General features: G+C 42.8%; 1 protein-coding gene across 1 annotated transcript in view; it reads left to right on the top strand.

Annotated features, from left to right (window-relative positions):
- Positions 1-16,605, top strand: part of OLFML2A (olfactomedin like 2A) — a 78,033-nt gene that overhangs the window by 11,394 nt on the left and 50,034 nt on the right. The window contains exon 2 of the mRNA XM_075259370.1: positions 14,772-15,035. Within this exon, the coding sequence (XP_075115471.1) occupies positions 14,772-15,035 (264 nt within the window). The remainder of the gene's footprint in view (positions 1-14,771; positions 15,036-16,605) is intronic.

Raw genomic sequence — 16,605 nt, 5'->3', positions numbered from 1 at the left:
GCATTTCCAGTTTTGCTGCAAGTAAAAACAAAAACAGTCTGTCAACGTAAGTGTAGTGGAATGAGAAGACATATTTACTACTAGACTGTATACCGGTGTGTTATATAACAAACAAATTGAGACTCCCAAAATATAATAAAATATAAATAATTTTGTTAATGAATCTATATAATCCAAATCAAAACAACACATAAGATAGGGAAGACAAACAAGGGGAACAAGACCCTCCACAAAGTGGCAGTATAATACCTTACCCTCCTACAAATGAAGACTGAGAGAAGCCCCCAAATAGCTATAGAATATCATATAGGGAAAAGATGCCTGAAGTGGTAATACAATATGGTCAGAAACATAATGCCATAATAGCTAAAATATATCAGTCTGACCAAAGAATATACATGCAGTCATAATAATAATAATAAATTTGATTTCTATAGAGCCAACATATTCCGCAGCGCTGTACAATTTGTAGGGTTCAAATACAGACAGAAAGATACATTACAAAGAAAGTCGTTTCACACAATGGGACTGAGGGCCCTGCTCACAAGAGCTTACAATCTATGATAATACTATCACCACATAATAAAGAGTGTCCCTACAGGGAATACACGTACATACCCATAGGTGCAGACATGATTCCAAATCAAATAGTAGAAAAGCAAGGGAAACTCTCAGTACATCGTCGGTGGGACAATCAGAAATGCCTGACGCACGTTTCGCCGATACCCAGCTTTGTCAGGAGGCAAAAAACTGGTGTGTTATACCTGTATTCATACTACTGAACTACTCTGTGCGGTATATGACATTGTTCAGGGGGGCACAGTTACTTTTAGTGAAGGCCCAATGACTGGGGTCTGACATCAGGTGCAGGTCTGAACTGAACAGTGACTGAACAAGACCAGTATTTATATATCTTAAGACAAAGCTGTAACCCCACAAAGGCCTGCTCAAGCCAATCCCAGCCAGTCCCTTTTTGTCCCCATGTAGTCACCCAGGCAAGTACACACTTCATTATTACCCACCGCTCTTTGCTTCACTGATAGGATAATGTGTCGGAGCAGAGAGAAGAAAGTTCTGGGAGTAAAGAATGGTGAGTAATGATGAAATCTGTACTTATTGCTAGCTTTCTGGGGTCCAGTGAACATTATGAGGGGAAAAGGGGCATAAGGAGTCTTTATTTTGCGTGGGGGCAAAAAGAGCCCATTTTACTGAGTGAGGGCAAAAGGGAGACTTTACACTGCATGGGGGTAAAAGAATCCTATTATACTGTGTGCGGCATACAGGGCCTGTTATACTGTGTAGACTAGAGCATACGGGTCCTGTTATACTGTGTGCGGCATACAGGGCCTGTTATACTGTGTAGACTAGAGCATACGGGTCCTGTTATACTGTGTGCGGCATACAGGGCCTGTTATACTGTGTGCGGCATACAGGGCCTGTTATACTGTGTGCGGCATACAGGGCCTGTTATACTGTGTGCGGCATACAGGGCCTGTTATACTGTGTAGACTAGAGCATACGGGTCCTGTTATACTGAGTGCGGCATACAGGGCCTGTTATACTGTGTAGACTAGAGCATACGGGTTCTGTTATACTGTGTGCGGCATACAGGGCCTGTTATACTGTGTAGACTAGAGCATACGGGTTCTGTTATACTGTGTGCGGCATACAGGGCCTGTTATACTGTGTGCCGCATACAGGGCCCGTTATACTGTGTGCGGCATACAGGGTCTGTTATACTGTGTGCCGCATACAGGGCCCGTTATACTGTGTGCACACACCTCCCAACCGTCCCGATTTCCGCGGGACATTCACAAATTCGTTGTATCCTGTCCCGCAGTCCCGGTCGGCGGGAGGAATGTCCTGATTTCAACTCATCGGCGTCCTAGTTGAACACATAAGCGAGTAAAGCAGGAGCTGTCACAGTTCAGCTCCTGCCTTACCGCTGTGCTTTGGCTTCTGCATGTGTAGGCGCGATGTGATAACCTGTTACACTATGTAGAGCATACAGGGCCTGTTATACTATGTAGAGCAAACGGAGCAGCAATACTGTGTGAGGGCATAAAGGGCTTATTATAGTGTATGGGAGTAATAGGCCCATTGTAGTGCATAAGGGCCACAATGAAGACACTCTACTATGTGAGGGCCACAAGGGCGGCCTACTGAGGCTCCAGGGATTGGGAGTGGTTACTACTAGAGATGAGCGAGTAGTACTCGATCGAGTAGGTGTTCGATCGAATACTACGGTATTCGAAATACTCGTACTCAATCGAGTACTACTAGTTGTTCGAAGTTAAGATTTGATGCAGAACCAGTGTTGATTGGCCGAATGTTATACATTGCCAATCAACGCTGGTTCTTCTCCTACCTTTAGAAGTGTTCTCTCTGCGCAGCGTCCCCCATCCTCTTCCGGCTCTGAATTCGCTCTGCCAGGCATCGGGCCTGGGCAGAGCCAACTGCGCATGTCAGCTTGTAGTGGTTCTGCCCAGTCGGTTCTGCCCAGGCCTGATGCCTAGAAGAGTGAATTCATGGCCGGAAGAAGACGCGGGGATGCTGCGCAGGGAGAAGAATCCAGCCCGACCGTCACTCATGGACTTGGTAAGTAGAATTTGATCGAATGTTGCCTACCCCTGAAACGAGCATTTCCCCTCATAGACTATAATGGGGTTCGAAACCCGTTCTAACAGTCAAACAGTGAGGGGCTGTTCGAATCGGATTTCAAACCCCGAACATTTTAGTGTTCGCTCATCTCTAGTTACTACCTCTGCAGCCCCTATATGCATGCCCCCAATCACAGTAATAGCTGGGACTGGTAGCTGATCCAGCTGCCTACACAGCAAGCTAGCCATAACCCCTTCACTCCAGTGTAGGCTACGGAGATGTAGTTCTGATCCTTCTTGCCACTGCTGTGATACAGTGCAAATAGGAGATCAGTCTTTTTCCGATCACTGTCATTATGAAGGATCGATGAAACAGAGCCATTGTCCACTGTGTGGATTCGGGTCTCCGTCTACTAATTGTGTATCTCTGACATAGTTCAACACTTTTCATAAATAGGAAACGTGAAAACTTCAGTGAGGTTTTGTTCACACAGCCTTTTTTGCACATTTTGATTTCCACATGAGAATCTGCCTCAGTTCACATTGACACATTGTCAATGCCTCCATTCTGCCTCCCATTGCTTTCAGTAGGTCGTCCATAGAGAACTAGAATTTCCAGTTCTCTGATATGAAATTAGGGCTGTATAAGAGGATTTTATGAGATAAATTCTATTTATACACATTTAAAAAATTCTTTTCATTTTTGCGCTATCTAGCTTATGGTAGTTTTTTACGTTTTTACTTTTTTTTGCACAATAATAGTACATCAGTTTTTTTTTTTTAATGATGTAGCCGTGTGTGGGATTCATATTTGTGGGGCTAAATGTAGATTTCATTGGTACCATTGTGGGACTCTTGGGACTTCTTAAATTAACATTTATTATTTTAAGGGGGTGGAAAGGGAAATAAGCAATCCTGTTATTTTTTTCCTATGATGTTCACAGGGTGGCTCACATGTTGACTTTATTATAGGCGTGTATGTTTTTCTAATACTTTTATGAAATAAAACAATTTTATTTTACAGTGTACTTTAAAAAAAAGAAAGAAAGCTTTATTAACATGTATTAATTATTTTTGTAGTCTGTTTAGGGGATATCACAGCAGCTACTGGAAAATTTCAAAAATTAAAATGGTCGGAGTTTTTGGGTGCAGTAGACGGTGTGTGCTGGGAAAGGGGAGGGGGTGTTTTGGTTGTCTGTCTGCCCCTTCCCTGAGCTTGAGGACTGGGTTTTTTTTCCCCCACATCGAATTCAGCCTGGCTGAATATAGGGTATCTGCAGTGCTCCTATTAACCCCTTCCCGACGGAACAGGATCAGTGCAGATACCCTATATTCAGTAGACCAGGCACTTTCAGACACAGGGATACCTAATGTGTATGTGTTTCACAGTCATTTTCTACTTTTATATGTATTCTGGGGAAAGGAGGGATTTAGAACTTTCATTTATTTTATTCTTTTATTATATATTTTTAAAGCTTCTATTTTTTCCTCCATTGTAGGGGAGATTCTATACATTACTATTGCGACTGGTCATAGCCCCCCCCCCCCCAAAAAAAAAAAAAAAAAAAAAAGTTTAATTTTTTTTTTTTTGCTTGACTCGAGTATAAGCCGAGGGGGGCTTTTGAAAAACTCCGCTTATACTCCAATATATATGGTAACAACATTGTAGAAAAATAAGGAGCTGTATCATAGATTCACATGTTATATGATCATCTATCACTGCTTCGAAAAAGAATATGAGGTTCTTAGTACAGGGTTTGATCCAGATGTATATGTCCACTAACTTGTTCATGGTGGCCTATCTTCAGTGGGTCACATCTCATCTCTGCAGCACTACACCCCTAGGCAACAGTACCTGTGGCTCTGGGCAACACCATTACCTTTAATGGGTTCTTGACCCACCTTCCATTTGTCGAAGACCTGGTTCTACAGTTGACCACTCTTTAAGAGGACTGCGTTGCCAATTTTTTTTTTATTGAACCTTCTGTCCTCCAAAAGGAAAATAAAGAGTAAAATTAAAACCTCTTGGTTCCTCCATGTCCAGTGGTATAATTAAAGTTTTGTGTGGGCCCCGGTGCAGTCTTTTGTCCGGGGCCCTCTACCTCAATCCTACAGAGAAATCTTGATAGTGTTGGAACCAGGTAATAGGGGTTTAATCAACTTTAGTGTGGTTAGGGTATTCTGTGGGTCTCCTTGGTTTATGGGTCAGATGGAAGCTGCAATATCAATAGGATGGCAGTGCTTATGGGCCCCCTAAGGCTCATGGGCCCCAGTGCGACTGCAACCCCTTAAGTTACGTCCCAATCCATGTCCCTCTATGTCTCCCTGGATGAGTGTGTATGGACCATGACCATCAGAATGGGGTACAATCTTGGTTTTTGCCCCCATTTCTGTTTATTCACCTCTGATGGTTATTTTTGATATTGTATCCATTACGATTTTCACGATGATCAAACTTCATATTTTACAAGCGTCTTTGCCTGTAGACAGTTTTGGTACCAGAGTTTAGTAGTCCTTTTGGCTTAAGGACATTTTGCTTTGCTTACAGTAGGTTAGTAAGTTTACCATTAATTATGATGGTGATGTAAACCATCTTATGAGGACTATACATAATAACGCCCATAAATACATTACACAGAAGCTTTAGTGTAAGTACATAGTAAGTACATAATAATTGACGGATGCAGAGTTTCCTGTCTTTCACACATTAACCAACATTTGGCATTTGAAGACTTCATAGGAAAATCTTAGACTCTAAGCAAATGTCTATTCTAAACGGGTTTTCCTTTTCCACCCACTTGTGAAATATCAGATGGACAGACAGGACTCTCAAGTCATAGTGGGAGTCTCCTGGGCCCACAGATCTAATGTCCCTGTGACAACAGTCATTCTACTCTATCTGGCAGATCAGGACAATTACAAGTCACTATCCCATCAATGTACAAAGACTCAGAGGACAGAACATATTAAAGGAGTCTGTCACCAGAGCCCAGTGTAACAACCCAGTCGTACAGAAAGATAGGTTAGGGTCAGTGTTTTCCCCTTGTGAATCGTTGCCTCCATTACTAAGCTATAGTTGTTTTTGTCAATATGCAAGTGAGCTGTTTGGGAGCAATGAAGGTATTGCCACCTACTTTTTTGGAGCAATGGTAATGCCCTAATTGCTCCAAAGAGCTCATTTGGATATTGACAAAAACAGTGATAGAGGCAGCAATTCGCAAAGGGAAAACACTGTTAGGTTAGAGTCACTGATGCTGGTTCTGGTGACAGACTCCCCTTAATAACGTGCAATGGAATTCACACAATGATTTTTTGAAACTAACGGCACCGATACCTTTGGCAATGGGGCACATACTGTCAAAACTAAAAGTGCACTGAATTCAATGCTTTGCAACGGTATATAACACTCCCGATTTTAGAGGACACAAAAGGTTTTCTTTAAAAACTAAGTATTATCAGGGCACATTAGCCCAACCAATAATATTCTGGAGCACTATTCTTGCTGTTGGTTACTGTGATCGTATATTTTGCACTATTGACATTATGAACAATTTTTGATCTGTCACATGTTACTTGCGAGTCCTCTAGGGATTGTTTCACACAGGGCAGTAACTAACATATGTTTTGCATTATGTCACTAGGCTCAGCCCCATCCCCAGAGAGCAGCCTATGTGTTTTAGAGGTCATGGTGAAATAACATGTATGGATAACATCTGCCCACAATGTAAATCACCTCTTATTACACTGCTGTGGTTGTCGGCCAACATTCCGTAATAGAGATGAGCGAACAGTGAAATATTTGAGATTCGATATTCGTTTCAAATAGTCCCTCAATATTCGACTGTTCGAATGCATATCGGACCGCATTATAGTCTATGGGGAAAAATGCTTCATTTCAGAGGTAGCCACATTTCGACTCTGGAGAGTCACCAAGTCCACTATGACACCCCAGGAAATGACGCCAACACCCTGGAATGCAACTGGGACAGCAGGGGAAGCATGCCTGGGGGCATCTAATATGCCCAAGTACCTGTATTACGCCACTATCTTGTTGGGATTTTTGTCAGCTTGTGGAGCTGACTTTTTCCCATAGGAATGCTTTGACCAGCGTTGATTGGCCGAATGCCATACAGAGTACAGCATTCGGCCAATCAACGCTGGTTCTGCCGGAGGAGGCGGAGTCTAAGATCAGTCCACAGCAGTCTCCATTGTGGTCCGATCTCAAATGTAGCAGTGTTGAGCGCACAGGTGTAGCAGAGCTGGCCGTGCGCTGAGCCCTGCCACACCAGAGATGTAGCAGAGCTGAGTGTGTGCACTGAGCTCTGCTACACCAGAGATGTAGCAGAGCTGAGTGTGTGCACTGAGCTCTGCTACACCAGAGATGAGCAGAGCTGAGTGCCGGAGGAGGCAGAGTCTAAGATCAGTCCACAGTCCGATCACAAACGTAGCAGTGTTGAGCACACAGCTCTGCTACACCTGAGACGTAGCAGAGCTGAGTGTGTGCTGAGCTCTGCTACACCAAAGATTCTGCGGTAGTGGCTGTCACCGGGCCCCTAATGTCCCGGGCCCTGTAGCAGCTGCTACCCTGGTAGTTACACCACTGGTGGAGGCCCAGGGGAAGTGCGGAAAAATAACAAACAGATATACTCACCTTCCGTCAACTCATCTGTACATCCTTGTTGCGATCAGCGCTGTCTCTAGGTTTGTCTTCTGGCCTTTTGGGTGAGGTCCTGTATCGGGATCATAGCTGAGGCTTGTGATTGGTCCTTAGCTGTCACATGGGGCTCAATGAACTCCCGAAGTTTTGGGTTTGGTTGAATCTGAAACTTTTGGAAAAGTTGGGTTGAGTTGGGTTTAATCTGCACAAGTTCACTCATCTCCAGTGATAACATGCTGTGGTGGGGGTCCATCAGCAAGAATGGGGACTTCTCCTGTGTGGATAGAGCAGCAAATCACATGTTGCAGCTCCATTCATTCCATGTGGGACTGCCAAAGATTGTCAAGCGTGGAACTCCTGTGGATAGGTCATATCTTGATTTGATGACACAACACCTTTAATAGCATAGATTCTTTAGGTTTTCAAGAAGTAGGGAAAAGATTAAAGCGAGTATTCTTGCAGGAAAGAACTGCAAGTATTCCTGCAAGGTAGTAAGGAGAGAACTCCAGCTGAGTTCTCTCCTCACTACCCTGACACGGCAGTATGTGTACTTCATAGAAAGCTGGAAGGATTCATTTACCCTTAGTGTACGGCACTATTTTTGTTATGGCGACAAGTCAGTGAATACAGTTACCAGGCAGGTCTTAACATCTTCGACTATCATTACAGTTAGGTGATTTTTCACTTATACACTTTGCAATGAGGTAAATAATCTTATCTCACACCTTGGTGTAAAGTTTCTAAGGAATCTAACAACACCCCCTTTATAGGTGCATTCAGAGGACCCAGCATGTGTAAGAGAATCTGTCCTGCATGCGGCCTGCATACTGATCATTCTACACCTGCCTGGTATTTATTCTATGGCCTAGAAGGACAAGGTTAACTCCAAATCCCTGACGTGTCTGCGGACTGGAGATGGACGAGGATTCCCATTCAAAAGCATTGGTTGTGGGAGGTTCTGGATGCACTGTAATGACAATGGCTGCTTATTTAGAAGTGACATCATCAGTTAAAAACTAACAAACAAATATATATATATATATATATATATATATATATATATATATATATATATATATATATAGCACTAGGCTCTAGTTTGCTCATGCTGTACATTGGGAATTGACGAAAGGGATTGCCTGCAGCAGGACCAAGAGAGGAATTATTGTATTGTACCAAATCCAGTTAGTACCAGAACAAGAAGTGGTACAATGACTCAGCAATACCAATTAAAGTGACAGATGCATACAAAATATAGTTTAGGAGTCAGCAGCATATACATTAGTTACCCTTGCAATACACAATGAATGCTATTATACAATGGAAAGATTCCAAAGAATATGAAGAAATGCACCTAACACACACAGGCCCATCATTCTTTACATGTCAAAAATAACTGTAAAATAGCAAACAAGTAGCTGAGAAAAGCCCAACAGAGCACATAGGAGATCCACGGATACTGGACTGAAAATCCAGGTTATGACGCAGCTAAAAATATCTCTGACGTGCGTATCACATTGAAAGCAATAGGTAAAAAAGCCTCCCATTGATTTCAATGGGGAGCGTGAGTATGCCGGAACCCATTCAAGTCAATGGCATCTGTTTTTTACGCCGCTCACTATGAACTAGTTTTACGTTCAGAATGAGCGAGCGTAAACTCCGTGTGCATGCTCCCCTATAATGCCTGACGCTTAGTTCACATCTGCACACTTTAAAAAAGTAGAGAGAAAAGTCCTGCAACCAGCAATTTTGTCTCTGCATTTTCTCACATTTTTCAGTCGGAAACCTGGCGGACCCCATTATAGTCTATGGGGTCCGCGGGTTTCCGCAGGTAAATGCTTTTAAAGTTAATTGGGTTTCCATTTTTCGGGTCCCAATAATAATAATAATAATAATAATAAATGAATAATTATTAAAAAGTAATTTATGTGTTACTTCCATAAAAATCTAATGTTTTCCAAAAATTTAGCTACGATTTAAAAATGTGTTTAGCATAAAAATCTGTTTTAAAAAATAAGATATTCCTTTCAAGCCCTATTAAGTAACTGAATCCCAGTAAGGGTGAGGACACAAAATGCAGCCAGCACTGTGTCGTGTTCAAAGCTCTGCCCACTAGTGGTGGCCATTGGTGGGTGAAGCCTCAGCTGGCTGTATGGTGCATCCTCACCCTAATTCTTATATTCTGAGTCTTCTACCTCACTTGACCTCCTTACTGACACGCCCTGGGGACTATGAAGGATTTGTTACAATTAGTATAATGGCTCGGTTAGATAACTGCTCTCCACTTTTCTATTTGCTGTGTTGCTGGATTCCAGTAAAGTGAAGATAAAAGTTTTTCATAAAGAGCAAATACGGTCTCTTGAGTATTGAAGCATGTTGTGTTACGTGCCTGAGATTACACAATGCCGCACAATGCATACCACAGATTTTCACAGAAAAGTCACCCTATTAAAAGCTAATATTTGTACGTGCTTTGGACTTGTCAAAACCTGCAACTGCAAAGCTGCGCATGATAAAGGAACACCATGAGCGGTTCTGCTGAGGCATCCGGTGGGCAGACAGCTGCAGCTAGGAAAAGAATATGATGGCATCACTAGCTTATCCTAGAGAGAGTACTGCAGCCAGAACCCAAGAGTTATGTCATATACCCGGCTGGTACTGCCATAGAGAGAGGGCATCTCAGGTGGCCACCCCAATTGGACTACATAAGTAGACTCAATAACAAGATACAAGGAGGATTTGGCGTTAATGAGTCCAGGCAATGCCAGGGTGAATATATAATTCTCCCTATGCATAAAGGAGGCAGGCGGCTTTTTTATTTTTTCATGTAGATTGTGAGCCCCATATAGGGATCACAATGTGCTTTCCCCCCCCCCCATCAGTATGTCTTTGTAGAATGGAAGGAAATTCACGCAAACACGGGGAGAATATACAAACTCCTTGTCGATGTTGTTCTGGGTGGAACCCAGAACTCCAGCGCTGCAAGGCTGCAGTGCAAACCACTGAGCCACTATGTTGCCCCAAGGTGGGCAGATTCTGTGCTTATAAGTGGCAATGCTATCATAAAGGTCAATTGGACATGTGCTAACTGGATTGTGCATGCTCAGGACATCAAAGCTGCAAATATGGAGGTCTATTGGAGGTCATTTCATTTTATATGGTATATTTTTTTCCAGTAGCTTCATTAAAGGGAGTCTGTCACCGGAATCCAGCACATCAACCCAGACCCACAGATAGATAGGTTACCCACCTGGATTTACAAATCAGCTCTTTGAAGCAAGGAGTCTGCAGCCATTGAGCTCATTTGCATCTTGATAAATAAACCATGATGTCACAGCAATGGATGCACTATTTCACAAGGGCGAAACACTGTTTCCAGGGCTGTTTTAACATATTGGTGAGCCCAGTGCAAAAGTTTCATAAGTGAACCCCCCTTTCCCCATCAACACCCGTTATTATGTGTGTGTGCAAACAGGAAGCTGAGTCATCATCATCATCAGCAGCCTGTGCTGTATACTCCCATAGTAAACAATAGCAAAGTGGGTGCAGGATGCATTGTGCACCAGTCTATTTAGCATATGAATAAAAACGGATTTATTCAGAAACCACTGAGGCAATTTACATACTAAAGGTAGGTGTGGAATAGCCTTTCTAAAGGTTATGCAAAGATGTGATTAGTTATAAATGACTTTTCCCAATGATAGAGCCCCTTTAATATTTCTTATGCTGTTTTAGGCCGAGGCACCACGTTGCGGAAAAGCAGCATTTTTTATTATTGATTTTGCTGCTTTTTTTTAAGCCAACGCCAAGAATGAGGAATACATAGCAAGTATTTATACTTTTACCTTCTGCTCAATCCGTTCCTTAGGCTAAGGCCCCACGGGCTGGAACCGCCACGCTGAAGCACTGCGGGAACAACCGCAACGTGAACGCATCGCGCTTCTTCCCGCAGCACTTTGAACAGAAGACTTTCTGTTACAATTATATCTATCGGAAAGCTGTCGGCGTTTCCGTAAATATAATTGACATGCTGCAATTTTCAAAACCGCAAAGGTTTTGGAAATCGCAGCGTGTCCGTGCTGTGATCTTTTCTGCAAGGTGGGCATGGGATTCGCATGAATCCCATCCGCTTTGCAAGTACTGTAAAACGCCGCAATTTATATCGCAGCGTTTCTGCCGCAGCCAAATTGCGGCGTTTCTGGCCCATGGGGCCCCGGTCTAAATCTGCTTTCACTAAAAAAAATTCATTAACTGCATATGAGAGTTCAGTGTAAGGCTAAGGCCTCACAGGCCGGAACCGCTGCGCTAAAGCGCTGCGGGAACAACCGCGGCGTGAACGCATTGTGGTCCTTCCTGCCGCTCTTTGAACAGAAAGTTCACAGAGTTTTCCTCTGCAGACTTTCAGTTACAATTATATCTATGGGAAAACTGCCGGCGTTTCCGTAGATGTAATTGACATGCTGAGATTTTCAAAACTGCAACGATTTTGGAAATCGCAGTGTGTCCGTGCAGCAAAGTGGGCATGGATTCTCATGAATCCCATCCACTTTGCAAGTACTGTAAAACGCTGCGATTTTTCCCGTGGCATTTCCGCCGCGGCCAAATCACGGCGTTTCCGGCCCTTATGGCCCTGGCCTTGGGCTGAGGCCCCACAGAAACACAGCTTTTTTGGATTGTGCAGAAGGGAGAAGTATAAGTACTTTTTATATATTTCCCATTCCTCTTGTAGCCATTCTTGGCTTTGGCTAAAAAAAAAGCAGCAAAATCTGCAACAAAAAAAGCTGCGTTTTCGCAATGTGTGGCCTCAGCCTAAATATAAGATTTTAGCCTGGATTTGTATGAGTTGTTTTAGGAGTTACAAAAATCTTTTGCGATTGGTATTATAGTATTAGGGATTAGTATTATCACATTCCCTACTTGTGTAATGATTTCTCAGAACACCAATGATTTTCCATAGCTGGTGTAGATCAGAAGCGGTCTAGCTGTATAAGGTATCTCAGGGGTTCAAGTATATCGACATTTCAGATGACTTTATATAATCTAGATATCCCTTTAAATGGACAGATTGTGATGGTTTTATTTTTACATGTGATTTGTAGGTCGGCAGGAAACGCTGAGTCACATTTTCTGAATGGGAAAAATCAGAGGTGGGAGTCATTTGTCTAAACAGAGAAAAGTAGAGAAAAAATAGACACTTGAGAACAGATTATTTTCTTATTGCCAGATTATGAATAAATTATTTTTACCACCAAGGATTTGCGGAGTAGACATCTGCTAGTGATAACCAAGTTATGACTCCGAACTCTGTGCTTGTAGCATTACATATCTATCTATCTATCTATCTATCTATCTATCTATCTATCTATCTATCTATCTATCTATCTATCCATCTATGTATCTATCTAGTGACATCTTGGGGGTCATTTTAACTCTCGGGATTACCATCTCTTGGTCAAGATGGTGGGCACATCATATTCTCACTCTAACACAGTAAATTCACTTGGAGTCTTAGGGGGTCCATTAAGTGTCTCTCCCAATATGTAGAGACCAGTACTATTAATGATACATTATAGTTGGGAGTCTGGGATTTTGCATTGTGACCAAGGAGTTTCATGTTCTTGCTCTGAATCTTAGTATTAAATAGGAAGTTCTGTTAACCCTGTACCCTCCCCATAGGTGTCAACTGGCCAAGAGTGTCCATTTGGTCCATTGGGATTTTTTTTTGCACAGTTGAGATTTCTGCATCAATTCCTCATGACTTTCAATAGCTCTGCTTGTCGACATTCATTAGAAACCTTCATTGGTTATTTCTAGGAATTTGCTGAAAATGGATACACCCTTTAAATGTAAATAGTATGGACATGTATTCACTAAACCTTTTAGTTGTATGCATTTATGAATGCTGAGCCCATGAAAAATGAAATGTCCAAGATTTTAACCAAACAGAGCGGAAAACCTGACAACCCGATGGCCATTCCTATAAGAAAAGAAGCATTGATAATTGATTGTGTCAGAATTGTGCAGCAAGTTGGCACTGCACAAATAATGCCATTGTCCAGTGTAGACAGGATCTGAGACACTCATTACTTGTCTGTCCTTCGGTATGGACGCAGCTGCCAGTCGCTTCATACTACAAACTAATTGGTCACAGAATATCAGTAAATGACTGGAATGACATAAATCAGGCACAATCGCACTTGGCAATGGGCTCTCTATAAGCTTAATGAGTTACAAAAAAATGGAACCTCCTTACCCTAAATTTGCATTGTGTTCCCAAGCAATGTTGCACTTTTTCAAGATAATGCTTCCATTGAATTGCTTATATGGGAAAATATCATTACGGCTAAAAGAGTAAAGCTCTAGACTTGTTTCAACATTTTGTTACAGTCTAAGGCTATGGTCACACTACTGTTATTAGCTGTAGAGTAACAGACACAGACGGAGATCCCTATGTCAGTGTCTGCTCCCATTGACTGTAATGTAAAAAACATCTTCTGTCTAGTTTTTACATCAGGGTGAATGCGGATGCACCCCCGACTCAGGGGGCTCCATCTATACCTGTCATTTAATGGACAATAACGGCAGTGTGAACCTACCCTAACTGCATGGGAATTTGAATAGTGTATTTCTTTTCAAGGAAATAGTATTGGTTCTCTAGACCTTTGTATGTATCGCATACATGGAGACTGGTACACAGCCATCTTTAGTACAGTCGTGGTTCTCAGTGTCAGAATTTGGGTATGTTGAGTCACGGAAATGGCTGTAGTTATCATATTCTTGGAATATATGTCATCTCTGCAGAGGATTAAAGGGGTTGTCCAGGAAATTGAAATAAAAAAAAATAAAAAATAAAAAAAAACACACACACTTCCCTGTCCCCAGTGCTCTGGTGTACCAAGCCGCTGTCCAGTCCTGGGGCTTGTTCTAGTGGAAGTCCTTGCCTCGTGTGACCACAGAGGCCGATAAGTGTCGGGGACATCACAAGTGATGTAGGTGTTTTTTTTTCACCTTCCCTGGCCTTCAGAAAAAACACGCTTAAAAACAACCAATGAGGGACAACAGAGTGTCAGTGCTGGGACTGTGGTGGATTAAACATGTTTTTTTCAATTCCATTAAAAAATAAAATCAAATCTGGGAAACCCCTTTATTATGATTTTCTGTCCCTTTTATATCACCGATGTCTTCTGCAGCACTTTTTAGAGATTGTCATCGTTCCCATCAGTCCCTTTTCCCATTCTAAAATGAACACCCTCCCTGGGGTCAATTTCTTTCTGTAACCTATCAATATATTTTCAGTAGAAGAGGATGGTATTTGGGTAAAACCCACACAAACATTTGGAGAACTTGCAAAGCACATGCAGATGTTGTCCTCAGTGGGACCTGAACCCTGCTGCTGTGAAACAACAGTGCTAACCACTAAGTATATGTAATACACATTATTAATAATAGGAGCACTACTAGTATTACAAGTGTTCTTATGAAAATGTTTCATTTGTATTATTTTTACTTTCTAGGTTTTTGGGGATATAGATCACGTGCGCATGATTTCAGAAGGTTCTGACTGTCGCTGTAAATGCATCATGAGACCCCTTAGTAAAGAGGCCTGTGCCCGAATTAAAGATGGCAATATGCGAGTGGAGGATTATTATACAGTGGAAACAGTCAGCTCAGGGTCAGACTGCAAATGTTCCTGTACTGCTCCCCCATCATCTCTAAATCCATGTGAAAATGAATGGAAAATGGAGAAAATGAAGAAACAGGCTCCGGAGCTATTTAAGGTAACATATAATATTATCCTTGTGTGCTCGGACTCACATTATATAGTATGGTAATGTGGTGGACGGAGTGTATATCTCACCTGGTTTCCTCAGCCAGGTGAGATAAAGGAAAGCCAGAGCGATAATTTATGCTCTAGTACAGGGGTAGGGAACGTACGGCTCTCCAGCTGTTGCAAAACTACAACTCCCAGCATGCATACTTGCTCTGCTGTTGTTGGAAATCCCATGGAAGAGAATGGAGCATGTTGGGAGTTGTAGTTCCACAGCAGCTGGAGAGCCGTACATTCCCTACCCCTGCTCTAGTAGAACATAGTCTGCTAGGGCTCTTTTTCCATATCATGGGCTGGTTTTTCTGGACTGGAGGGCAGGTTGGTAGTGGGAGCCTTCCAGTCCACACCCCTACTCCACTCCAGGTTTTTCCCTGAGTCCCGGGTTCCTCATGAGGCTTCCTCATGGCTATTACTGGGGAAGGAAGCCTAGTACTGAGGGTTGGTTCACACTAGCGCTTGTATTCCGTCCGCAAGGAGTCCGCATGGAGACCCCCCCTGGACGGAATGCAATCGCAATTGCAAGCGATGTGCTTGCAAAGCACATGGAGCCCATAGACTATAATGGGCTCCCTGTGCTTGCCGAGCACTGCCCGCACGAATCAATTGTGCGGGTAGTGCGCGGCAAGCACACGGAGCCCATTATAGTCAATGGGCTCCGTGTGCTTAACTGCACAGCGCTTGCATTAGCATTGGTATTCCGTTCGGGGGAGTCTTCATGCGGACTCCTTGCGGATGGAATACAAGCGCTAGTGTGAACCAACCCTGAGAGGGAAACACCCCTGGCACAGCTTGTGACATTTTGCTGCTACATCTGCTGATGTGTGTCTCGCCTGCACTAGGTTAGTCAGGTACGCCAAGTGTATAGCTAGGGCTGGATAGGACTAGATTTTCTGTTGTTTGTTTTTTGTTTTGTGAATAAAACACCCCTGGACTTTAAACCCACTGACTTTCTGAACTGTCATTGCCGTTCCCCAACCGTGTGAGCTGGACCCCCTTACAATAGATAACACCTATGTGAGTGCTCTGGGTCCCATATAGAGAGGAACTGTCTGATACCCTTCTCTAAAGGGTAGTGTGACCCTGGGCAAGGCTTCCCATCTCTCTAGGCACTGTAGTCTTTTCCATGGCTGGTGGACTAACCTGACCAGTCCAGAAATTGCATAAAATTAGTTCATTCATTGGGCTATTTATATATGTTTTGGAGAATATATGTAGGATTTAGGAGTCAGAAGGAGAGAGAGATTTCATTCCTATATGGTGGCATTGGCAGCCATAGAAAGTCTTAGGAACCTCAGGTTACCTCCCCATGTGGAAGAAGGAGTCACAATTGTCTACATTTTCATTCCCAGTTTGAGAAATGAGTCCATTATGGCCTTGTTAGTGATGTCCATGTAAACTGTAAAGACATCTTGTTTAAGACAGGACTCTAATGACCTCCATTTTTCTCCGACTTGTCTGTGAAAGAAAGAATGGTCGGCAACCTGAGTTGAGAGTCTTGGATGTAATGAAGTCATTGCTGA

The sequence above is a fragment of the Leptodactylus fuscus genome, chromosome 11 (assembly GCF_031893055.1).
Source record: "Leptodactylus fuscus isolate aLepFus1 chromosome 11, aLepFus1.hap2, whole genome shotgun sequence".
Lineage (NCBI taxonomy): Eukaryota > Metazoa > Chordata > Amphibia > Anura > Leptodactylidae > Leptodactylus > Leptodactylus fuscus.
The sequence above is the reverse complement of the archived record's forward strand: the minus strand, read 5'-3'. Positions and strand labels throughout refer to the sequence as shown.